Genomic DNA, 26,183 nt, shown 5'->3' with positions numbered 1-26,183 from the left:
TCCGTGAAACGGTCTCACATGAAACTTACTCCATATATAAATATTAATATTACTTAAACAATACAAACTTTTGCAATTTATTATTTTAAAAACAAAAAAGATCTAACTATCTTAATTATAATAAGGTGACGAGTAAGATCATAGACGGTATTTGAATATTATCGATTGGAGTTTTTCAATTATTAAGAAAAAACATTAATATTTAATAATAATAATGATATTATTATCGGAGTTGGGATATATAGATATGCTCACGTGATAACATAACTACCTCCGACACGCCAATCCCTGCAAAAATGCTTCTAAAAACCTCCTCCGTTGTCTCTCTTACCCTCTTCTCCTCCATCTTCAAACATCCTTTTTCCCTTCCCAAACTGCCCCTGATCAAAACCTTTAGATCCCCCTGTGCTCCCATCCCCAGGCCATCCACTCTCTTCGCCGCCCCGAGGATGAGCTGGCTCAACAAGTTCGGATTCGGTCTGCGCTCTGCCTCCGATTCCGCCATCGACTCCTTGTCTTCCATTGCGCAAGGCCCCGATGACGACATATCGGCTCCGGGTCAGGAGGTCGCCCAATTCGGGTCTGGTTGCTTCTGGGGCCCCGAATTGGCTTACCAGAGGGTGCCGGGTGTGATCAAGACGGAGGTTGGGTACACGCGCGGGTATTTGCATAATCCCACTTACGAGGATGTATGTAAGGGTACAACGAATCATTCGGAAGTGGTTCGGGTTCAGTATGATCTGAAAGAGTGCAGCTACGACACTTTGCTCGATGTTTTCTGGGCCAGGCATGACCCAACAACGCCCAATCGCCAAGTGGGTACTCCGTTTTCTTTTTTTGAATTTATTGATTTTTGGGTTCTTGAGGATTTCATGGTTTTGTGATTGGAATCGTTTCTAATTTCTGTTTGATGACTTTCTTGTTGAATTTTGGTACTGGTGCTAACCAATGGGCTACCGAAGCTGAAAATAAGTTTAGATTTCGTGTATTTTTAATTTTATTTATTTATTTATTTATTTTTGACTTCCCAGTTTTTCAATTGTTGCGGGTCATATCGATATGAGTTTTATTCAGGTAGCTGACCAAATTGTAATTTCAACTTGCAAATAGTTAATATTTTAGTTTTGCTGATTCCTTAAGAGCTGAGACTGAACTATAAATAATTGATTCCGGGTATTCATGAATAACTCCATGTTTGCTTGGATTTAGGTTAGATAACTTGTGATCTATTGGGTATGACTAGTGAGTTTCGGGGTTGGTTATGTGTGGAATTTATATGAGACATATCCTGGGTCAAGCGGAAGAAAGAAACTAACTGAAAGACTGTTGTGGATTCACAAAAGATGCTTTCGTTGGCTTATTTTGTGTCATACATGCAATAGCTATGCTAGCAAAGGTTCGAACTTCTCGGTTTTTGCGTCTGATGATAGCCTATTTGACTGTTTAGCGGAATCGCCAACTTTGGAAAAAAATTTCTTGACCTCTGTAAGTAAAATAACAGGAATATGTGATTAAATGCCTATGATGTATTGGAACGAATTGGGATTGACGTGGTAGTCTATATGTGATGGTAATATCAATCAGTTCAAGGATAAGAGGATAATGAATTAGCTTTTGTGCTGAAAATCCCATACACCGCAGTGGTCAAGTCTTAATTGTATTGGTTGTGTTGTGATATGTTCTTGCCTTTGCTTTTGACTTTGTCCAGGTAATTTTATTTAGAGTTATGTGATCTTAATTTATTTCCTTTCTGGTTATCATGCTCTATTTGGTGATATTAATAGACCCCATCTGTTTGAACGAGCGATGATAAATCAATTCCGTATTACACAGAAAATATGGCATTTATGAGCTTTCTTTGGATAGCAGCAGAGCTAGCGCTGAGTTGTAGGAGCAGTTGTCATTTGGAAAGGAAAAAAATCTTCATACGTTGTGTTATTTTTATTTGTTATTAACTTAATATCATCCCTCGTCCATTGTGATAGCCCTACGCCTTTTTTGCTCGAATGCATGTTTTTTTTCTTGGATATCCTCTCAAAGTAAGTAGCCATTTCATGATTTCTTTCGGGCCTAATCTGGCATGGTAACATAGGCCCCTGTTTGAATATTTGGACCATTCTTGTTTGCAACGGCGTCTTATTGATCAATTTCGTGTGTCATTGCCCGTCCATGCAGGGCAATGACGTAGGAACTCAGTACAGATCTGGAATATACTTCTATACTCCTGAGCAAGAAAAAGCAGCCCTCGAGTCGAGAGATAGGCAACAGAAACTCCTGAACAGGAAAATCATAACCGAGATACTTCCGGCCAAGAAATTTTACCGAGCGGAGGAGTATCACCAGCAGTACCTTGCAAAGGGTGGCCGATTTGGTTACAGGCAATCTAGTGAGAAGGGTTGCAATGACCCAATTCGATGCTATGGCTAAGGATCACAACTATACCGACATAATACGAGTCCGGGTTCTTTACAGTTGAGATTATGGCTTGTGTGTTTTAGCTTGAAGTGGTTCTGAGTTGTAAATTTTGTTAGCAATGGTTTAGCTTCTTGTTGCATCTTCACCTGGTGTATATCTGCATTGTGATATTTCTGAGCGTGTAATGTTTATCTAGAATGTATTTTTTTTACCTGGATATATTTTTATTCATTTGAACTGTTGCTATCTGATAAATATTTGTCAACTTAAAGTTGAAGTGTGTTGGAATTGCTAAATGGCCATATGTTTTATATTTTTGTTGCATCTTGGCAATGTAGACTTGCAATTTGATTATCTACTTAGCAGGGGCGGATCTAGGATTTAGGGACAGGGGGGGCCGCTAAGTTTATTTTGCGACGGTTTTCACAAAAACCGTCGCAAAATGGCGACGGTTATAAGAAACCGTCGCGAAATTTGCGACGGTTTTTCAAAACCATCGCTATATGGCGACGGTTTTTGTCACAACCGTCGCTAAGCCAGAAAAAATAAGCGCTCCCAGGTTTCGAAATCGGGCGGATGAAACATTATAAATGGCTTTAGCCACTGAGATACATGGACGTGTCATTCATTTTGGGGGGGCTATTTTTATATATATCTATTTATATATTTAGTTTAAAAAAATTTAATATATACTAAATTTTTTTTTAAAATTTTTTGAGGGGGCCGTGGCCCCCGTTCGCCCTACACTAAATCCGCCCCTGCTACTTAGGGATTTGGGTGGGATTTGGACATGATTTCATAACTTTCGTCTTAATCCTCATTTATTATGTTCACTTTTATCTTTATTTTTATAATTGTATTTTTTCAAATTTTGATTCAACTATACATATTACATGATTCTTGAGAGAAAAATAAAGATAAAAATTCTCGAATGTTATAAAAAACGTTGATCAGGACTCGTTCAACTATTTGATTTCAACAATTTATATTAAAAAAACCGTCTAGGCGGTCGCGTAAGCGGTGAGTGGCCGCGGCTACCATCTACAGTTTTTTAGTTAGAACACTGATGTGTATATAATCTCAAGCTATGAAACTTATATATGACTTGCTAGTCACTATACGGCACACACTGTTACATAATACAACACCAATAAATTGTCACAGACGTATTTTATGAAGTTATGCATAATATAGATACATATTTATAGCTAGGCCATAGCGCTCTAAGTAAAACATACCCGCATGCTATCTATCTTTCCTAATTTAGCCATGTTTGTTTTTCCCGTCGGAGAACGAAGCTGAATGGTCATCAGGGCCACCACTTCCACCGCCAGCACCGCCCCCATTTCCACCAGAACCTCCACCACTCCCATGACCACCCTCACGAGCTCCACCACTTCCATAGCCATACCCGGTCCCGGTTCCTGTCCCGGTCCCATAACCAAACCCATAACCGGAACCCTTTCCAAACCCATCAGGGGACTTCCCCGAACCCGACCCGTAACCCCATCCAGATGTTGGGCTCGAACCCCACCCCCAACTATAGTCCCAATTCGGACCATGGGCCGACCCACTACCTCCGTTAGGCGTCTCCGTCGTGCCGCTAGGCATCATGTGCTCCTCCGAAGCACCAGCGTAACAGATGGAAATCAAGAAAACAAGAACAAGAGTGAATTGGAGAGCCAAATATCTCATTTTTTTCTCAAGCATATATGTATCCTATTAGAGTTGATATTTCAAATAGCAAGACCTTTCAAGACTTATGGTGTTGGGCAATTGATTGAAGCCACCACTATATATAAAGTAGTGGGAAGTAATCCATCCCTCTTTCGAGTCTTTTACCAATATGTATATTAAAGTGGCCTATTTTTATAGTTAATTAATATATTCAATTCAATGTCCCTCGTATAGATAGAATTCAAAGAATAGAAAATTAATCAAGTAGTTAGCAGTTTAATGTTGAAATGCGGACCCGTGACACTATATACCTAAGGGTGCACTTGTCGGGAATTGGGCGAATCTCCCCACAGTGCGCACGATTCCCACCACCGCCTTACCCAGAGGATGATTGAGCTTAGAATTAATATCAACTTTAACCATTTTCAAGATTATATATGATCTTTTCCTAATGATGATGGATAAATATCCCCATATTTTTTAATGGAATACTGTCATATTAACACCTACTAGGCCATTGTATTCAAAGATTCATTAATTTCACTCAACGAGAGCAAAAACCCTGCTTTTTTTTTTTTGTCTTGATCTACAACAATACACTTTTTTTTGCCAACAGTAAGGATACATTTCAAAAGAAAAGTTTTAAAGACAACTTGAACCGTTCGTTGGCAAAAGTGATCTGGCAAGCCTGTTGTAAGCATCAAATTCTGTCTCCGGATCGACATGGAATTCCGAAAGTGGAAGGTGATGGATATATTTGGGATTAAAAAAGAAGGCTTTTATTAGTGATACGTGAACAGAAGATGAAGTGCTCAATATATATATATATACACACACATATATATATCTGTGTGTGTGTAAAAGTATAGATTATGATATATTTGCTTAAAAATAAATTAATATACAATTATATAGGATTCTAAATAATAAATCCGTTCCCTGCCATTCTAAAAATTATATACAAATGGTCGGAGCAACCATCGCCAACGGATGGTTACTATTGAGCTCATTAACAACATCGACAGCATCTGTTTCAATCGTCCCAATTTGGTGATGAAACCAAATCATATGCCGTTCGGACACACTCTCGAACCGCATACACTTCAATCATATGAGGTGAAAAGATTCCTGGGAAACACCGTATGTCCACAAACATCACACCATTTTCATCCCAACCTACGACGCCGACTCCAAAAACGGCTGCATCCACGTTGATTTTTACTCTACCAGGCTGTGCAGGCACCCATCGAAGATCCTGCAGCTGCGAGGGAGTTCACAAGAGTTTATGGTGATCGACATAACAAAAAATCACCCCATAATCGATTGGCCCGGTTCAACACATCAACCGCCTCGTCTTTTGATATTCAAAAGCCCATTTATTTCTTGATACACAAAGACTCCACGATATCATAGCCAACAGTGACAAAAAAATATGTAACATTAATTTTTTTATATCTAATTATATCCATTCATTACAATATGATGTTGGCTAACTTTTCATTTATACTTAATTTAAGTTTGATCAATTTTCAGACAGGTGGCTCGGACGTACTGGAGTAAATGAATCGAACCAATTTCCACCGTCTCCAAGATACTTGATTTGTACGAGAGTTTATCGAATTCGGATCGAATTCGAGCGAATTTGAACTTTCTTGTGAGGCAAACTAGTGCGCTAATTATTTTGGTTTTCTGCTCACGAGCCTAAATATCTTATCAATATAATAAATTAAATAAATAAATATCAAACTAGAGCAAAATTATTTTGGTTTTCTGCTCGAGCCTAAATATTTTTTCAATATAATATATTAAATAATAAAACAAAAACTTGTGTGAGACGATTTCACGGGTCGTATATTATCTATGAAAAAGTATTATTTTTTATAATAAGACATAGTTTGATACATGAGATAAGAGAGTGATTGATAAATAATCCTCTTTATACCATGTTTGGTACTTTTTTAAAAAGCTCATGATAATATCATGGGCCCTTGATAAATAATTTTTTAGAAGGATAAAATATCACTAATAGAAGATGTGATAATTTTAATCAAATGATAAAATACACTACAAATGACTTAATTACCCTCAATTTATAAATTATTTTTTTATAAATATATGCTAGTAGGTAGAAATTAAAATCAAATAAATATTTTATTTATTTTTATATATTATATAATATAGTAATTATATAAATGATTTCGAGATAATTATATAAATAATTTTTATAAATATCAATAAAATTATTATTATCACTCGATTATCCTTAAAAATTGATATTTGACTTGATTCACAAAATCAAGACTCAATTATCATATTATATAATATATAAAATTAGGTAAAAATAAATAAATCATGCAAGTACTATCGACACATGAACAAATAAAAAATATGAATTCAAACTACAACTTTGAAATTATAAAATTTATTATGATAAGGTTAAATTTGTCATTACAATCTAATATATAAATTTAATCACTCTTATTAAAATGATACCAAACATTAAATATAATATCATACACCTTATTTATCCTTAACTTATCATTATATTATATATCACATGTTTATCCTATCATGTGTACCAAACTATGCTTAAGAGTATTATTTTTTATCGAAAATATGAGTAAGATTGACCCGTCTCTCACATGAAACCCACTCAAATAATAATAAATCGAATAACTTACTAACAAACTCGAATATTTCGATCCGTACTCAATTAACCAAAGTTGAGCAAAAAATTTAAAATTTTGAATCCAGCTAGAACAGAACTAATTCGAACTGTCCAATTTTCTTCATATTTGATTCAATTCGATTCATTTGCACCCAGACTCGAACATCATGATTTTCTCATATTTATCTTTGACATACAAATTTATTTTCCCAAATTATTTTCAAAAAATAAAAAATAAACACACATTTTCCCTCACAAACTCTATAAAATTATGCTTTCATTGAACCAAAATAATTATCTACTTCGTTTGGGGCTTGTAATGCAATCGGCCATCATCAGAATAATGTTTCCTTTTCATTCACAGTAACACTGTGTCCAAAGGTGTCCTAAGATTTATTCAAATACTCCTCACTTGACGACCTTAACATTCTAAAGATTTATTTTTTTCACCAAATTTTAAGAAAATATATATTCGAGTGAATTCAGTAGCAATACTTTGTTTGTGGCATCACTTAGAGATCTGGTCTCTCAGTCCAAGTGTTGGAAATTTTGATTTTTGCTTCATCCTCATCCACCAAAAACAAATCAAAATCCAAATAACAAAAATTAATCGGGGAAAATCGATTCACTCAGAAGTGGCAAGATTGTTAATTGGTTCGATTCTGCCAGCAAAGCGTCCTCAATTAATCTTCAGAAGAGGGAGCTTTCAATCCTCATCGCAATCGATTTCCCAACAAAAAAATATATAGTGAAAATCAAAGATGAACAAAAAAATAATGGAATCGCTCGGTTCAGCGGGGTAATCGACATGCAAGTAACCATCTCCGGAGAGAAAATACCTGCAATCCGGTCTGTTGAGCTTGAATTAAGAAGTCGTCATCGCGATTCTGATTTCAGTCGATTGTTTCAACATTGAAAGCAGATAAAATAATAAATAAATAAACTGATTGAATAATTTGTGAACGATAAAAAAAAAATTGCAAACAAAGAAGAAGAAAAAAAGATGATTCAGAATAAAATTGGAGTTGAAAAGCTTCGAGAGTGGAAGGATGGCAGCTGTGTTGGAGAAATGGTGGTTTATATAAAGGACTCGTTTTTAGGGTTTGGTGATTTCTTGTTGGTGGGCTTTTGGTACCCTTTCCCTCGGCCCATTTTTGGATCGAACAATTTGAGCCCAAACAATGTTCGCTAACAATGAAAAAACTCAAGGGAACCAAGTTACGGCCCACTAGTTTCGAAACTGGGAATTGAAGTTTCTGTAATACCCAATTTCAATTTTCTGCACATTTCCCATTCGAATATATAGTATTGTCATATTCTTCGGCTGACCTATGTCCAGTTCATCAAGCAAATTGAATAAAATTAATAAGTTAGAATGAATAATTGGGTAAATTACAACAAGAAAATAGACGTGACAGCAGATAAATTAGAATTATATATATAGAAGAATTCCTTCCTTTGATCCCTCGCCGGCTTCCAATAATTTCTAATATATTGCTCTCGAGATGGCGTTCAAGTTGATGGAATAAGTAAGCATTTTACCAATAATCAGTAGTTCGATTTTCCTTATCAACACTTTTTCGGGCGAGTAAATCGCACAAAATTTGTCCAGTGTAATTGATATTGTTAACGTGGTTTGCATGTTTACTCATTACACACCAAAAAATAGATACTACGAGTTTTATAGTCATGAACAAAATTATCTAATAAGATTTTTCCAAATTTAATTATTGACCAATCAGAATCACAGTTTCCATCAAATAAATTCGTGGACGTAACAGATAGATGGACATCGCTTTCAGAAAGGTAAGTTATTTAGGATAACTTTATCAGTAAAAAAACATCAATTTTTTAGCACAAAGTTCCATATGTACGACCACACCATCACTTTCATTCGAGCACAATGGAAGCCAAACCTTATCCACTAAAATGAAATACCTAATATATAGGTTATATATATATATATATACATACAAAAATTCGCATGAAATTGTTTCATGGTTAGATTTTGTGAGAGTAATATTTTATCTCATTCGACTCATTAAAATATTTTTTTTACATCATAAGTATTACTTTTTACTCTAAGTATGATTCGAGTCGACCCCTCTCATATTTATATTTACGAGATCATCTAATATGAATCTTATTCATATATAAATCAACTATATATCTAATTGTCATTATGATAATACCTTGACATCAATTCGACCCCTAAATTTTTTTATCGTGTCGCAGTACAACGTATAGTGTAGCTATATTGTTTAGAATTTTAGAGCACAAAAATCGATTTTTTATGAAAAAATAATATAAGATTAAAATTTTATATTTTATCCATGAAAATTATGGATACAAATGAACACCACAACCCACCGTGGGACAAGAATGAAGTAAATTGTCGATAGTTATTATGACTATGAATAATACAAAGAATATATGATTACGTGACAACAATGACAGATGACATTGTTGTGAATTTACAAAAATACCATATAATATAGTTTTTTTAAAAAACAAAATTATAGTTATTTTAGATAAGATTAAAAAACTATGAAGCATGATGGATTATCGAGGAGAAACGTTAAAATAAAAAGGTGAATTATAATTCTAACGTCTAAATCTCGAATTTAAAAATTCATTGTCATCAAACATTTTTCCTAACTAAAAATATTATAGGTATAATGTCTCAAGCCTCTTTATACTATAGACTCCCTCGAGGATGTAAAACTGTGTGAGTTGTTAAAGTAGTTGAAAAGTTCGATTTTTTGTATCAATATTTTATCAGTAGGTTCTATTGCTATTATAATTTATTTATTTAACGTAATTTGCAGTCTATTGTTTTAATATGAAAATTTATTCAATATAATTACTTGATCAACGTGATTTATAAACTATTATATTAACTCAAATTTATTATATCGAAAGATGGCGACGAGGTTAGTTAAAAAAAATATTATAATATAGATATTATGTATATAATTTATATTTGTGCGGGTCAGCTAATAGGATGTGCACACGTGGAAATCAAACCCCAGATAATTTAATATAAATATATACGAGCAACAATATAAAAATTCTCACCACTTGCACTCTCAGACAGCAATGATGCTCTTTGTCTCCATTCGTCACCTCTGATCGAATTCCTCGTGTTGATCGGCAATTTCCCCAGGAAAATGCTCTGTTCAGGTCGAATTCTACCAGTTTCTCATGTGGCGACGCCGTTTTATTCATCGCACTCTCGATGCTACCTCCAGGGGAAGCTAAAATCCAACATCAAATGGAGATCCAAGGCTTCCGACGCCGAATCCTCCTCTTTTGCTGCTTCCGTTGATTCCAATTCCTCGACTGATAAAAATTCTTCTGCGTACGTGTGTATGAATTGATAGTGTATTGATTACTTTTTAAATGTTTTAATTCGAATTGGTTGGAGGTGTTTTTGTTCTATTTATACAGATTCTGCATAATTGAAGGACCGGAGACAGTACAGGACTTTGCGAAAATGGAATTACAGGAAATTCAGGATAATATCCGGAGTCGACGAAATAAAATATTTTTGCAGATGGAGGAGGTTAGTGTTAAAATTATTTAATCTTACTTTTGTTATAGCTTTGTCACCATGAAATTTGTGTAGGTGCGGCGGCTTAGAATACAGCAAAGGATTAAACGCGCAGAGCTAGGGATTGTAAAGGAAAATCAAGAAAGCGAGCTTCCCAGTTTCCCTTCATTTATTCCTTTTTTACCTCCTTTGGTAAGTCATGTCTCATTGTCTTATATGGAACCAATTGTTTGATTAATTGACACCTACAGAGTTATTAGTTCTTATAGAGTGTTGTCTGATAAGTATGTTTCTTCCAGAACTCTTCGAATCTGAAGCAATACTATGCTTCTTGTTTCTCTCTTATTGCTGGAGTCATGCTTTTTGGTGGTCTTCTAGCTCCCACGGTAAGTTCTGCCAATTTACAGCTCCGTGGGTGTAAATATGTTGTGTGCTAAGATCGAGCTTTTAAAGTGTTAAATGTGGAGAGGGAAAACCGAAGAAGATGAACTCTGCATCTTATTTCGTACTAAAAGAAAAAATGTTGTGTGTTTAATTAAAAATACTAAACCAACTACTGTAACCGTAAAGTTGCTAAAAGCCTAAAATAACAAAACACGTTTTATTGCTTCACAGTAAGAAGCCAATTACCAAACTAACTAAGTCACTCAACATACCCCCCTCAAGTTTGGTACAGATTTCGAGTACCAAGCTTGGCCAGTAGATAATGGTGCTGATCTTTGCCTAGGCTCTTGGTGAAGATGTCAGGAAGTTGATCAGTAGAGGAAACATGAGCAGTCTGAAGAAGGCCCAGCATGATTTTCTCGCGGACGACGTGACAATCGATCTCAATATGTTTAGTACGTTCATGATACATAGGATTTGCAGCAATATGAAGTGCTGCCATATTGTCACAGTAAAGAGTGGCTGGTTGAGGAAAAATGACTCCCATATCATGCAAGATACCACAAATCCAAACAATTTCGCAAGTAGTGGTTGCCATGGCTCGGTATTCGGCTTCAGCCGATGATCTTGACACTGTGTTTTGCTTCTTGGTTCTCCAAGACAACAACGAACTACCAAGTTTAACACAAAATCCAGTCAATGAACGCCTCGTCATGGGACAGGAAGCCCAATCGGAATCACAATAAGCTGAAAGAACCATAGAATTTCGGGCTGGTAAAAAAATCCCAAGACCAGGAGAGCATTTCAGATATTTGAGTACTCTGACCGCAGCATCCATATGAGATTGCTTCGGCGAATGCATGAATTGGCTGAGATGTTGAACCACATATGATATATCAGACCGTGTGATGGTGAGGTAGATTAGTCGACCAACCAACCGCTGATAAGAATCAAGACTGAGCAGCAAAGGGTCAGAAGCACTCTCATGTTTGGCTTGATCAATAATGCTATCCAATTCTTTAGTGGTCAACTTCTTATTCTGTTCCATCGGAGTCTCAAAAGGTCTACTCCCAGATATACCGGAATCTGCAATTAGTTCTAAAGCATACTTGCGCTGATTGAGGTATATGCCTTCGGATGATCTAGCAATCTCAATACCCAAGAAATATTTTAGCTTACCAAGGTCTCGGATTTGCAACCGAGAGTGTAAAAAATGCTTCAACTCCGCAATCAAATCTGAATTACTTCCTGTGATGACAATATCATCCACATAAACCACCAAGATAGTGATATTCTGGGAGTCACGTTTGGTAAATAGAGAGTGATCATGGTGTGATTGTGTGTAACCTGCATGATGCCTGCAAATTTATGATTCCATTGTCGCGAAGCCTGCTTAAGGCCATACAAGGATTTGCGCAAACGACATACTTTATGAGGGTTTTGAATGTGATAACCAGATGGGAGTGTCATAAAGATCTCCTCATCTAAATCACCTTGAATGAAAGCATTAGCAACGTCCATCTGAGTTAATGGCCAATGGTTGCTAGCTGCCAAGCTAAGCAAGCAGCGTATGGTGACGATTTTGGCAGTAGGAGAAAAAGTGTCATGGAAATCGATCCCCGGCTGTTGTGTATACCCTTTGGCAACCAAACGAGCTTTGTATTTGTCAACGGATCCATCCGGATGATGTTTCACTTTGTACACCCATCGACAACCAATGGGTTTAACATTATCAGGAAGATCAACCACATCCCAAGTCCCATTCGAATCCAAAGCGGCAAGTTCTAATTCCATAGCCTTTTGCCATCTAGAATTCTTTATTGCCTCATGATAAAAGCGAGGTTCTGAAAATGAAGAAATAGCAGCTGCAAATTTTTGATAAGCTGGAGAGAATTTGGAATAAGAAAGGTGTTGAGAAATAGGATACAAGCATTGAGTGGAGTTGCTGTGATGTATTGTAGGTCAAGAAAAATCTTTGGTCCACTGAGGAATGGTCTTCGTTCTGGAAGATCGTCTCAGTGGTAATGGATGAGCACCATCAGGTATAGAAGAAATTGGAGACTCAGTTATAGATGGACGAAGACAGTCATCTTTATCATCTTCAAAAAAAGTTTCTGGACAAGACATCGAGGATGGGAATGGGAAAACAATTGGCACCTTGCCATTAAAAGGAAATATGTTCTCATGAAACACAACATCTCGTGAGACAAGAAATCTTTTGGTTTGAATATTCATGACTTTATATCCCTTTTGAACATTGGAGTATCCCAAAAATACGCAGGTTGCCGCACGAGCTGAAAATTTATGCTCAAAAGGAGAAGCTACAACATAGCAAAGGCAGCCTAACACTCTAAGATGATCATATGTTGGACTCTTGTTAAACAAGATCTCAAAAGGAGTTTTGTTTCCCAGTAAGGGACTTGGTGTTCTATTGATTAGATAAACTGATGTCAACACACAATCACCCCAAAACCTCAAAGGGAGAGAAGCTTGGAATCTTAAGGATCGAGCTATGTCAAGGATGTGTCTATGCTTACGTTCAACCACCCCATTTTGTTGTGGAGTGTAAGGACAAGAACTGAAGTGGATAACACCTTGGGAGGCAAAAAAATCGCTACATTCTGATTTGAAAAAATCAGCAGCATTATCGGACCGAATAGATTTAATATGAGTAGAGAATTGGGTATGAACCAAGGCAAAGAAATGTTTAAGAATTCCCAATACATCCAGCTTGGATTGCATTAAGAATACCCATGTCCCTCTTGAGAAATCATCAACAATTGTCAAGAAATATTTCTCCCCATTGTACGTAGATGCATTAAATGAACCCCAAATGTCCATGTGTACAAGTTGAAAAAGGGACAAGGTTTTTGTAAAACTTGACTTGGGAAATGCAAGTTTGGATTGCTTCGATTGTGGACAGATTGAACAATGATTTATTGATACAAATTTTTTTAGAAAAGGTAACAATTGCATCCTAGAAACTGACATATGTCCTAACATTTGATGCCAAACATCACAATCAATTGACATTGAACTATTACGCACAAAATTATTCTGGTAATGCAAAGTATTGCAACTAGAATTAGACAAAGGTAACGAGTTTACAGTAGGTGATGGATTGAAGTGCTGGATCAAGTGGTCAACAAGATGGTACTGTCCATTCCTTTCTTTACCAATCCCAACTATCTTCCCACTCGTTAGGTCCTGAAATAAGCAAAACGAAGGATAAAAAGTGACAGAACAATTGTGAGATTTGGTAAGTGTGGAAACAGACAATAGATTGAACTGAAAATGGGGAACACCAAGCACATTATGCAGGGTGAGTAAGGGAGACAGGGTAATAGAACCGACGTGGCTAATAGGCAGCTTATCACCATTTGGCAATTTTACAGAATTAGATGCATTGGCCATGGTTTTAGCATCTTGCAGCAATGATAGACGCCCAGTCATATGTTCATTTGCACCTGTGTCTATTATCCAGTTTGTGAATGCTTTTGCAGTATTATTACCTGCCATATTAGCAACTGGTGTACTTGTTGTATGTATGTTATGGCCTCCTAACAGCTTCATTATTTCAGCATACTGCTCTTGAGAAAACACTGGAGTAGGTGCAATAGGAGCTTGTGACCCACTTTCTTCTGTCAAATATTCTTTAGGAGCATTATCCTCAGCCAAGTTCACAGCTGTAGTAGGTTTCTTTGGTTTTACAAAGCCCCTTGGATTTTTTTTATAGTCACCACCACGAGGTTGCTGCCCATATGGTTGCTGCCCATATGGTTGCTGCCCATATAATCGATGCCCTAGTGGATATCCAACTAGTTTATAACACACAGCTTTAGTATGTCCTGTCCAATGGCAATGATCACAGTAAGGCTGACTTCTCTTTGAATCCTCATAATATGATTGATTTCTCTTTGACTCTTCAGGTTTGTATTGTGTTGAGTAGAACACAGATGCTGGTTGAGGGATTACGGACATCAATGATCTGTGAGATTCTTCTTGCGATATAATAGAAAAGGCTTGCCCAACACTCGGAAGTGGACTCATCATAAGAATTTGGCTACGAACCGCCATATAACTATCATTCAATCCTATAAGAAATTGAAGTAATTTTTGTTGCTGATCACGACTCACATACTTCCTTGCTGTATCACATTCACAAGAAGGAAGCGTTACCAATGAAGCATACTCATCCCACATATGTTTGAGTTTTGAATAGTAAGCTGAAATAGTATTATTTCCTTGAGTTAATCTGCTTATATCACGATGAATCGAAAAAATACGAGAACCATTCACTTTATCAAATTGCTCTTTCAAATCATCCCAAACCATTGAAGCATCTGTTGAATATACAATCCTTCCGTAGATCTCCTTAGATACAGTATTCATAAGCCACAACAGAACTAAAGCGTTGCATCGTTCCCACTGCAGTAAAGAACCATGTCCAACCGCAGGGCGTGGAAATGATCCATCGATGAACGCAATCTTATTTTTAGCCTTCAATGCTATTATCATAGCTCGACTCCAAATGCCATAATTTTCTACTCCAAGCAATTGATCATTCACCAAATTCATTCCTGGCGTATCGGAAGGATGCAAAAACAAAGGATCGTTGAAATTACCTGAATTCGCCATGATTTAAAGCTAGCACTGATCAATCAAGCTATTTGACAGTCGCTATTTCAGTCTGGCTTCTGTCTATCGCCTCAATTTTCAGATTGGATTGAAACAGCTCGAATCGCAACGCATTCCATCCGAATAAGCTAGAATCTGTATTGCATCGAGGAGTGGGATCGAAACCCTTGCTCTGATACCATGTTAAATGTGGAGAGGGAAAACCGAAGAAGATGAACTCTGCATCTTATTTCGTACTAAAAGAAAAAATGTTGTGTGTTTAATTACAAATACTAAACCAACTACTGTAACCGTAAAGTTGCTAAAAGCCTAAAATAACAAAACACGTTTTATTGCTTCACAGTAAGAAGCCAATTACCAAACTAACTAAGTCACTCAACATAAAGTTTTTTAGACTAATATCTACATGCTCATGAATTTCAAGTAGAGCTCCCACGTATTCAACTAATTTTATAGTCGACTGGATTCAGAATCAGTTATCAATAACTGATTAAAATGTATTAGAAAGAGAATCTTGGATCACCTTTCTAATGAACACATATTATTATATCTGAAATTAATTTCACTAATTTTGAAACGTCATAGTATTTGAGCAATATATATTATGTTTTTTTAATATTCAATCTCATTAATTCAAGCTTGACGATAGCCAAACTTGAGCTGAGATAATAATATGGGAAAGGCATTGGTGGCCAGTAATGATATGAAAATCTGTAATTCACTTTATTTCCATCCCTTCTTTTTAATCAGTAAAAATAGAATTATCCGTCGTTTTCTCATTTGTTGAGTAGTAATGTAATTTATGACAGCCAAATCTACTCCCAACGTGATTCATAAACAAGTGAATCTACCATTGCAAAAAAGAAAACTAAAGTGAAAATACTTTCATCAAGTGTGGAGTTAGAAATCTGCAAATGTTCTAATCCTAGCATTTGCTTTCTGTTGCTTATGTCAGCTAGAGCTCAAACTGGGTTTGGGTGGGACATCATATGCTGATTTTATTAGCAGTATGCATCTTCCAATGCAATTGAGGTATGATTTTAGAGCTTCCCTATTTAAGACTTCATGTTCTTTTTGAAGCAATGAATCTGGCATGTTTTCCAGCTCTCACTTAAGCATAGAAACCACAGCTGTATCTTTTGCTGCTCCAAGAATTTTATGTGCAATGCAAGGAGCCCGAAGTATTTAAATATGCTCACATTTTCAAAAATTTATCTGTTAGATGAGGATTGAGTATCAAATACTGTCTATTCCACATTGCCTCTACTTATAAATTATAACATAACTTAGATTTGGTTAGGTGGCCAAAGACAGCAGTGCGCTGTCAACTGTCATTGTACAAAATGTTGGTTTTTATTATCAGTGTAAATGTACCGAGGATGATTGCATGTCAAAACAGCTGGCTTTAGTGAAGAAAACTGGGGAATAGTCCATCTTCAAAAATTTATCTGTTAGATAAGGACCGAGTATCTAATACTATCTCTCCTCCATTTGCCTCTAATTATTAATTATGACAAAACTTAGATTTGTTTAGGGCGGCCTAAGTGGTCAGATCAGCTGTGCCCTGTCTACTTTTTCTGTACAAAATGTTGGTTACTTGGTTTTTGTTATTAGTTTAAGTGTATACTGGATGATGGAATGTCATCAACTGCTGATATCAGTATGAGGTGAAAAATTGGGGCCTGGTCCATGTTCGATATTTTTTGGCTTTCGTTTTGAAGAAAGACTTGATAGGACATATTATTATAATCTTAACTGGGAATTTTTCTCCTTATTCTTCTCGATTTTTTTTTCTGATAGCATATTTTATCTTCTCCTTATTCTTCTCGATTTTTTTTCTGATTTTTCCAATCGTATTAAGTACTTAATTTTAATATAAGATTTATGACTTACAAACTGGTAAGATCTTAAAATTAGTTTGGCCATACTCTATTTGGGTTGGCTGCTTGAGGAAAGTATAACTCAAGAACTTTAACGTGTATGACAAAGTTTTACAATTTCTTTATACATTTTAAGGTTTAATATTATTTCTCAATCTCCTCATTAACACAATTTTATGAACTTGTAGTGATGTGGATCCAATCGTGGCATCATTTTCGGGAGGAGCAGTAGGAGTGATTTCTGCTTTGATGGTGGTGGAGATAAATAATGTGAAGCAGCAGGAACATAAGAGATGCAAGTACTGTCTTGGTACAGGTAAACATGCCATGAAACTCGACGTCTACCTAGTTACCCTGCTTGAATTTCTTATTCTTGGTCTGATTATTACCTTTTATATCCACCTGATTGTTCTGTAGTTGGTAGTATCCTACTAGAGAGGATACGAAAAAATATACAAATGATAGGAAAACATATTTTTTTCAGTGGTTGGAACTGTCATCCAACATTCCAACTGTCTTGGCAGGAACGAACTTGTGTTCTTTTCATGACCCCTATAGATATATGTACATAAAGAAAAGTCCCTCATTGACATCCGCACCTCGTGATCCAAGCCACGTTAATGAACTAAAATGACTAAGGCTTTTGGGCTTGACCCACATAAGTTAAAATCTGTGATTTCACAAATGACTTGCCGTTTTTCCAATGGTGTGTGCTAATAGTGTTTCCATTTTGAAGACCAACTAAGTTAAATTAGATATTGAACAGATGGTCTAAACCTCGAGCTGTGTAAAAACGGTACGCATCTTTGTGCTTGTGGAACTTAGTGTTTCCAATGTACAGGATATCTTGCTTGTGCTCGCTGTTCAAGCACTGGATCTCTTGTGCTTATTGAGCCAGTTTCCGCACTGGGCAGTGGAAACCAGCATTTGTCGCCACCTAAAACAGAGCGGTGTTCTAACTGTTCAGGATCAGGAAAGGTATGACATCATCGTTTCAAGTTTAAATTTATATTCACCTGTCATATGCAAGATATTACTTCCTGTTCGTGTCTATGGTATCTCGATAGTTTTTATGATAAGCATACCTTGTAAGATTGAAACTGAGTTTCTCTGGTAATTAAGTAAAAGAGTGTACAGTCCTATCCACTTTAGTGCTACTGTGCTAGTCAGATAAGATCTGGTAGAACCTAATCCGGGGGCATGAAATAGGTTTTAGGATTCTTTAGCATTTTAAAATGATTTTGCCAAACTTCGGGTTTGCATGACAAAATCCTTTTCGATCGAGCAAACAATTATGATAAAGCAGGTGAATATTGCAAATGAAATTAAATGAAAGCGGTAAAGAACACAGGATTTATGAAGTTTCAACATTACACATCTATTCCTTTCTTCTCGTTGATAAATCATCAACTAAGGTTCCATATCACTGCTTGATCTTGGTAACTCTGAGCTAGCCACACACACGCATCTCCAAGTCTTCTTTGGTCTTGAGAGCTCCAAAGATAACTTCTTTCCATCAACTTAAGTGTCAGTGACTAGCATAAATTAAAGTGCCAGTGACTAACATAATTATCTCACTCACGTTCTGCTGGAAGATCTTACAAATCTACATATTCTTGTTAATTTCATAGAGTTACAGTCTCAGGGTGTTTACTAAGATGACTCTGACAAGAGCGAGAAATAACAAATAGAAATAATAAGTCATATAAACTCATGAATGAAACATAAATAATGAGCTTCAAGGATGAATTTGATTGATGACTTGGAATATTGATTCTCTCGTGTTTAATTTAATCTCCTCAGCAAAGGATTGATTTATGGTTTGTAATGTGTTAGGGAAGTTTAAAATAAGCCTTCCATTGACCCCCCAAATCAAACTATCAGTTAAGCGTTCTATGACTCAAAGCTGCTCTTAAAATGATAGAATGCTCCCGAATGGGGATGAGTTTAATGGCAATATTTTGAAAAATGTACGGAATGGATCGGGCTACTGATCCATGAACAACATGAGCCGGTATGTGGGAACAATGCCAAGCAAATCTGGTGTCTTTGTTTTGCAGGTGATGTGTCCTACTTGTCTTTGCACTGGAATGGCTATGGCTAGCGAGCACGACCCACGTATCGATCCCTTCGACTAATCCTGCTTGTTGCCGTCGGGCTGCTTCGAAGATGTATAACCCTGAATGTGAATGACTCGCTTGTACATAACTTGAAACCTGCATTGACCACATTTGGGTTGTAAGATTTCAACATAGTTTCCCAGACGTTCAAGCTTTAAAAGGTTAGACAACTCCATTGTGCTTAATTATAATGCTGATTTTACAAAGAGAGGAAGAAATTAATCTGCTAAATCGTCAATATATTATCACATCAAATCATCGATAGTATATATATCTAAAATAAACCTCAGTAGATTCTTATTTCACAAACGTTCATTACTCAATAGAAAATGGTGTTCAAGATTTTATTTTTCCAATTTTGGCTTTATTCTTGAAAAACTCGTCAAATCACTGATTTTCAAATTATTTTATAGTATAGGACAACTTCAAATTAAAATGATCGATGCAATTATAATGTGAGACAAGATTGAGATATGGAAGAGAACACAAAGTAGTCGAGGAAAGACAAGGTTGTAATTTTATAAAAAAAATATCATGTCTTAAAGTTCAACAATTTACTCTTTTCTAATATATTATTTCGGTGATTGTGGATTAATTCAATTTAAGTAACAAGCCATATATCTGAGTTACTCATAAATAATCTAACTTGGGTGCTCTTCTCATACTACCAACAAAGAATTTATTTGAAATACGCGGATATTTCTTTCTTCGGAGGTAACTGATGGAGGCTTAACTGACTGAGGTACAATGTTGAAGAGTGAGTATCATGTGAGACCGTCTCACGGATCATAATTTGTTGGACGGGTCAACCCTATCCATATTCATATTAAAAAGTAATACTCTTAGCATAAAAAGTAATACTTTTTAATAGGTGACCTAAATAAAAGATCCGTCTCACAAATACGACTCGTGAGACCGTCTCACACAAGTTTTTGCCCAATGTTGAATCATAGATGCAACAACTTTTATTTTTCGTGAAAAGCTTTTAATCTATGAATGTTATATATATTTTGGCAAAGTTAATATTCTTCGCTATTAGATAATTTTTGATATATTCATATTAAATTATAATGAGTTGTTAGTAGTTAATAAAGTTGTTAAATATCTGAGTTGTGGTTGTTGAAAACAGAAAAATATAAGGCAAAAACTTGTGTGAGACGGTCTCACGGGTTATATTTGTGAGACAGATCTCTTATTTGGATCATCGATAAAAAAGTATTACTTTTTATGCTTAGAGTATTACTTTTTATTGTGAATATGAGTAGGGTTGACCCGTCTCATAAATTAAGATCTGTGAGACGGTCTCACATGAGTCCCACTCAAAATATAAATAGAACTTATTGTACAGTTGAACAACAGATTTTTCATTCTTCTCTCAATGAAGGAATATTCCCCATATTCAATCTCTTGCTCTCTATGTAATATGGTATCAGAAGAGCTTTTGCGCGGCGGCGACATCGTCGATCGGAGGGTTGAATATATATATATTATTATTATTATTATATTTTTTCTTATATTTAATAATAAATATTTTATTCATAATTTTATTTTATAATATTTTAAGATTGAAATAAATATATTTAATAATAAAATATATAATTACTCATTTTTATTAATTGATAAAATAATATCGAATCGATAACCTACATTAATTTTATTTCAAAAATTAATTAATGACAAGCAATGCATCAATCAATCCCAAAGATGCATAACAAAAAAAAAATCCTAAAGGTGATAACCGAAATTTAATCACTGGTAGCATCAAAGGAGTGTCCGAGTTTATGGAGTTGGCTAGCGTTTGATCAATTGTTAGTTGTTTGATTCTTCTTATCAACACTTTCTCGGAAGAGCCTGTCGCGCAGGGCTTGACCAATGCAGTTTATCTAGATAGTGTGGTTTGCAGACTATTGCGTTAGTTGCGAAGTTTACCAAGTACGCATCGAAACGTAGCGGCTGTGGGTTCTTACGTCATCAAAAAAAAAATAAAAAAATTCAAGGACTAGTAGCCTAACATACATGTCAACAAAAAATAAATGGAAAAAATCTTATGTAACAATAAAAAATTTAAATTTTTTATGACAAAATATATCTTTGTTTTAAATAACATTAACAAATAATTCATCACGTAATGATACAAGAAACAAAAAGAACATATCAAGATAAATAAGGTATGGTTTTTGTGAGATTGTCTCACATATTTATATTCGTGAAACATGTTAACCAGATTTGTTTATTTAGTTAAAAATAATATTTTGATTAGGACATGAGATCTGTCTCATAAATTAATTTTTGAGATTATTTTACAAGAATATATGTGAAATTAAAATACATCAACAAAGACGTTCAAATTTCAATTGATCATAATTTTAATAAAATAATAACATATATCACAAAACCTATATATAAGGAAAACTCAAATTTTAGATGGAAAAAATACTAATCGTGTATTCAATCTAAACTTTTAATGAATTTTAATGACTTTTTTTAAAAGGTGGACTTTTGTGGAGTTGATGGATTTTGATTGACTTTTATAGAATCTCATGGAATTGTAAAACATATTTCATAGACTTTAATAGACTTTTTTTCAAGATTTTTGTAGACTTTTGTAAACTTTTGTAAACTTTTATAATTGTGATTTATTTTTTTATTAATTTCTTTTAAATAATTATTGGACATGTATAACCTATTAAATTTTAAATTTTTTTTATTTCATGAAAATGTAAATAAATTTTACTTATTTAAAGGTTAAATAAATTTAATTTGTGAAAAACGAAAAATGAACTATCCAATTTATTGAAATCAAAATTTCAATTCTTTATGTCAATTCAACATATTAATGAACAATATTTTTATAAGTTCATAATAAAATTTTATTAAAATGAACAATTTATGAAATACAATAATCATAATGATTCAAGAAAAAAACAACAATTCATCTATTTTTACACATAAATATTGGCAATATAATAAATTCAAGATTGACCAATCATACCTTTGAATAGAAGAAATTTTTTTGAGAGAGAGAAGAACCCTATAGATGACTTGAGATAGAAGAGAGATAGCGTATTTTTCAAAAAAGAAAGTCCATCAAAATCTTTGGTATATGTGGAAGAATATTTTAGATTTTCTGCAACTGTACATAAGGCTTCAAGGTTTGTACATGAATAATAAAATAAGAATCCTTGAAAATCTATGGATTTTTTGGATACCTCTTGACTTTTGTAGAGTTTTAAAAAGTCAAGTTTGAATACCACATGACTTTTTAAAACTCTACCAAAATCCATGTTGAATACCACTAAACATATATAGAGTCATTAAAAGTTTAGATTGAATACCTCTAGATTTTAAAATTCCATAAAAGTCATTAAAAGTTTAGATTGAATACACCCCCCTAAAATAAAGAACTACAAAATATCATCAAAATAAAATCTTCAAAAGTACACAAACTTGTGAAATTATATTTTGATTAAATGGTTAAAACTTGCTTTAATCTTCCGATTAAATATTATGAAGGTTTGAATTTTGGAACCATGCAACTGTTTCTTGCTTATCAACTCAAGAGACGACAAGAAATGTTAAAGAACTCGTTCCAAGTTTATATATATATATATATATATATATATATATATATATGAACTATTACGAGCTCATCAGGAAAATGAATCAAACTCGTGAGCATTCGACTGCGTGCTCATGGGGCGGACGATTGTTTGGGCTAGCCCAAGCTAATTCATCTCTTTATATATATGGTGGTCGGTGTGTGTAGATGTGTGTGTATTTATTAAAGAATTACTTTGTGTTTTATGTATATATATATATATATATATTTTGTCTAGAATACACTCGTTTCTGAAAAATAGCAGCACCAATTTTAAGTCGAGGCAAGGAAAAACCTTTTTCCGCAAGACGAAATTGTCCGTATATAGTACGTTGTAGGCAATCGTCCCCAAGATACAACGACTTCACGTCGAGAGTTGCAGCACTTCAAATCTCGAAATCAACTAACAAAACTATGCAAGAACTTTCAAGTATTGAAGAGGATAAAATGCAACTAGATGGCATGAAATTTTCCAACCTTTTGAATGATGGATGGAGTGATTATTTATAAGTGATCATTGGATGTGTAGAAGAGACATGTCTTTCCAGAACGGATGCATCGAAGAGCCACAATTCTAGTCAAAGAACACAATGTTTGGTGCAAAAGAAGCCAAGGGACACGCATGTTTTTTTCTGAAACAACGCATGAGAGATTTCCAAAAAGGCTCGCGCATATGCGCGCCTTGTTCTGCCTATGTGCGTAGAAAACAGTAGGTCGCGTGCATGTGCGCGGACTCTAGAGCGCATATGTGCGGCACCTTCTGTAAAATGTGATCTCACATGCACGCTGGTTTCTGTTTTTCCTGTGTAGGTGCTTGTCAACAAAATTATTTTCCAATAAATTTTGTCCAAAAAAGATTAGTACGGTCAAAAGACCACACAACACTGAGCCAAACCGGGCTGGGGCCGAGTCGAGCGCACGCACGTGTGTGTTTCATCAAGCCACAGCCTATTAACGTCTTCCCTTTTCTAAAAACTTCTGGTATCCCTTGGGGCCCAAACCTTTTCTCAACTTAGAGTTTATTAGGGAGACTTCATTTTGTTATTTTCTCAATATGGTACAAGTCACATTTGAGACATCTCACTTCCTTTACAACTCCTTATTCTTCCTCTTCTTTTCTTTCATTTATCCAAGATTATATATATATATATATATATATATATATATATATATATATATATATATATATATATATATGTTGAATGCAATAATTCTCCCTGTTTGGTAGAGCTATTGAACCGTGGTGTTTGAACTACTGTGCGGTTTAAAAAATTTGATTTGCACCATTACCACTAGCTATAGCTTTTGGTAAAGCGGCAAACGCTTGGTTCTACAATATATATATATATATATATATATATATATATATATATATATATATATATATATATATATATGTGTGTGTGTGTGTGTGTGTGTGTGTGTGTAAACTATTTTCATCAATTCACCAATATGTAATAATCAGTTTATTTATTTATTTTTATTATTCAAGAATCAATTTATTAATTAAACTGTTTCCCTCCACTTTTTGCTTAAACCGAGCTATCATTCTCGATAAACATCTTCATATAATATTTTTTCAATGTACTATAAGATCGATTAATCTCTATAATGAAGTAAATTAATTCTAGAAAAATAAATTGAGATGCAGAATAAAACAATATATCCAAGAAAAATTTGAAAAAAAATGATGTATCAAAGAGACCTACGATGAACTCTACTGTATCTCATCTAAAATACACGATGCCTGGATGAATCATCTAAAATACACGATGCCAAGATATTCATCCAGACAATCGGGGATTCCAAGGGAAGTGGAAAACTAGTTTGATAACGGGGATATTCCTTCATCATGATCATGGCAAGTTCGCGGCACTCTGTCTCTTCGAATGAATTGAACTCTCGTCCATGAAACCATGGAGACCTGTTTCTCTGATCGAAATAAGGGTCACACAAATATATTGACATGAATTGTTAATCGATTAAATTTCCAACTTCAAATTTATTTTGGAAAAAAATATTTAAGTCGGGTTATCTGAATTAATGAGATATAACCAAGGTTAATCTAAAGATAATCACAATATTGATGTACTGGTATAGATGGCCAAAAATAACAGTTGACGGGAGACCGTAACGACAGAAACGTTCGCGCTTGTGTTACTATTATATTGTATCGTATATTTACAATTACTAAATAATAGAAGAATTGTGCGTTTCAGATATATGTATTGTGTTCGGTGTTATAGTACTTTATCACACAAATGATTTATGTAGGTAAATTAAGACATAAATAATTATACACAGTTAAAACAAAATATTCACTAGAATATGTTTTCAGTTTACACAAAAAATGAATATTAATGAATAATATAATGAATAATAAGCAAGGTTGACCAAAGGGCCAAGGAGGAGATGGAAGCTATGAGGGCGTCGTCTCACGTATGTGGAATCTTTCTCCGGCTCCGATTCAGAATCCGAAGTCGCTGCGTCACCGACCCGACCCAATTACCCGTCAGTCTCCCCCCACCTCCTCTGTCTGTACTCCATTCGCCTAATTCACTGGGTAATATCCCCGACTGTACACATTTCTGTGCATTCTTCTTCTTAAGTAATGTTCGTCTCCCAACTGCTGACGTTTTGCTTGTGAAAGGTACATTTGATTACTTAGTTCAAAGCGATCAACCCAATCCAGTCCGTAGCTTCCGCCACATGGAGGGCAACTTTGCTTTGCATTGCATGTTTACATCCCGGGTACGATACACTTTTTTTTTTTGTGTAAACTGTTTGGGTCCTAATTTCGGTATTGGATTACATAGATAAAGTTTCTTTGGTGGTTTTAATTATAATTCCATTGACACAAAGCCAAGAGATGACGCTGTTTCCTAAAAGGGTCGCACGGCTGGTACCTGAGTTTTTCATGTGGTTGATGTTGACATCCCTTCAAGGAATTTGATTAAAGATGAGCAGAAATTTGAACGAAGGTAAGTACCGATGGAGGCTTGACTGAGGTACCATGTTGAAAACAGAAAAATATAAATAGAACTCATTGTACAGTTGAACAGCAGATTTTTCATTCTTCTCTCAATGAAGGAACATTCCCCATATTCAATCTCTTGCTCTCTGTGTAATATGGTATCAGAAGATCTTTCGCGCGGCGGCGACATCGTCGATCGGAGGATTGTATAAATATATATTATTATTAATATAATTGTAATTTTTCTTATATTTTATAATAATATTTTATTTTATA

At 34.9% G+C, this 26,183-nt stretch overlaps 3 protein-coding genes, 1 long non-coding RNA gene and 4 other non-coding genes across 9 annotated transcripts; 3 read left to right on the top strand and 5 right to left on the bottom strand.

Moving 5' to 3' along the window:
* The first annotated feature begins 252 nt into the window (after nt 1–252).
* LOC140825441 (peptide methionine sulfoxide reductase A1-like) lies at nt 253–2,711 on the top strand. Its single transcript, XM_073187216.1, has 2 exons — nt 253–815; nt 2,176–2,711. Exons 1-2 carry the CDS (start codon nt 297–299, stop codon nt 2,425–2,427), a joined length of 771 nt encoding a protein of 256 aa, XP_073043317.1. The 5' UTR covers nt 253–296; the 3' UTR covers nt 2,428–2,711.
* A 773-nt stretch (nt 2,712–3,484) lies between these two features.
* Nucleotides 3,485–4,207, bottom strand: LOC140810852 (uncharacterized). The gene has a single exon (XM_073168754.1). It carries the CDS (start codon nt 4,123–4,125, stop codon nt 3,679–3,681), a length of 447 nt encoding a protein of 148 aa, XP_073024855.1. The 5' UTR covers nt 4,126–4,207; the 3' UTR covers nt 3,485–3,678.
* A 2,881-nt stretch (nt 4,208–7,088) lies between these two features.
* LOC140815394 (small nucleolar RNA snoR31/Z110/Z27) lies at nt 7,089–7,180 on the bottom strand. Its single transcript, XR_012114374.1, has one exon. It is a non-coding gene; the product is annotated as a small nucleolar RNA snoR31/Z110/Z27 (small nucleolar RNA).
* A 56-nt stretch (nt 7,181–7,236) lies between these two features.
* LOC140815418 (small nucleolar RNA snoR31) lies at nt 7,237–7,334 on the bottom strand. The gene has a single exon (XR_012114379.1). It is a non-coding gene; the product is annotated as a small nucleolar RNA snoR31 (small nucleolar RNA).
* Nucleotides 7,335–7,385: 51 nt separating this feature from the next.
* On the bottom strand, nt 7,386–7,487 carry LOC140814805 (small nucleolar RNA R30/Z108). Its single transcript, XR_012114166.1, has one exon. It is a non-coding gene; the product is annotated as a small nucleolar RNA R30/Z108 (small nucleolar RNA).
* Nucleotides 7,488–7,540: 53 nt separating this feature from the next.
* On the bottom strand, nt 7,541–7,647 carry LOC140815411 (small nucleolar RNA Z107/R87). Its single transcript, XR_012114378.1, has one exon. It is a non-coding gene; the product is annotated as a small nucleolar RNA Z107/R87 (small nucleolar RNA).
* A 2,186-nt stretch (nt 7,648–9,833) lies between these two features.
* On the top strand, nt 9,834–19,505 carry LOC140825434 (protein ORANGE, chloroplastic). The gene is made up of 8 exons (XM_073187203.1): nt 9,834–10,121; nt 10,211–10,325; nt 10,389–10,505; nt 10,613–10,699; nt 16,291–16,367; nt 17,404–17,531; nt 18,057–18,193; nt 19,276–19,505. Exons 1-8 carry the CDS (start codon nt 9,931–9,933, stop codon nt 19,351–19,353), a joined length of 930 nt encoding a protein of 309 aa, XP_073043304.1. The 5' UTR covers nt 9,834–9,930; the 3' UTR covers nt 19,354–19,505.
* Nucleotides 19,506–25,317: 5,812 nt separating this feature from the next.
* LOC140810844 (uncharacterized) lies at nt 25,318–25,948 on the top strand. Of its 2 annotated transcripts, none has more exons than XR_012113319.1 (3): nt 25,318–25,496; nt 25,584–25,684; nt 25,801–25,948. It is a non-coding gene; the product is annotated as an uncharacterized lncRNA (long non-coding RNA). The 2 variants fall into 2 exon arrangements; XR_012113318.1 differs by having other exon boundaries at nt 25,750–25,948.
* The last annotated feature ends 235 nt before the right edge of the window (nt 25,949–26,183 follow it).

Source organism: Primulina eburnea, chromosome 1 (genome assembly GCF_022965805.1).
Source record: "Primulina eburnea isolate SZY01 chromosome 1, ASM2296580v1, whole genome shotgun sequence".
Classification (NCBI taxonomy): domain Eukaryota; kingdom Viridiplantae; phylum Streptophyta; class Magnoliopsida; order Lamiales; family Gesneriaceae; genus Primulina; species Primulina eburnea.
Note: the sequence above shows the minus strand (reverse complement) of the source record. Positions and strands in the feature narration are given on the sequence as shown.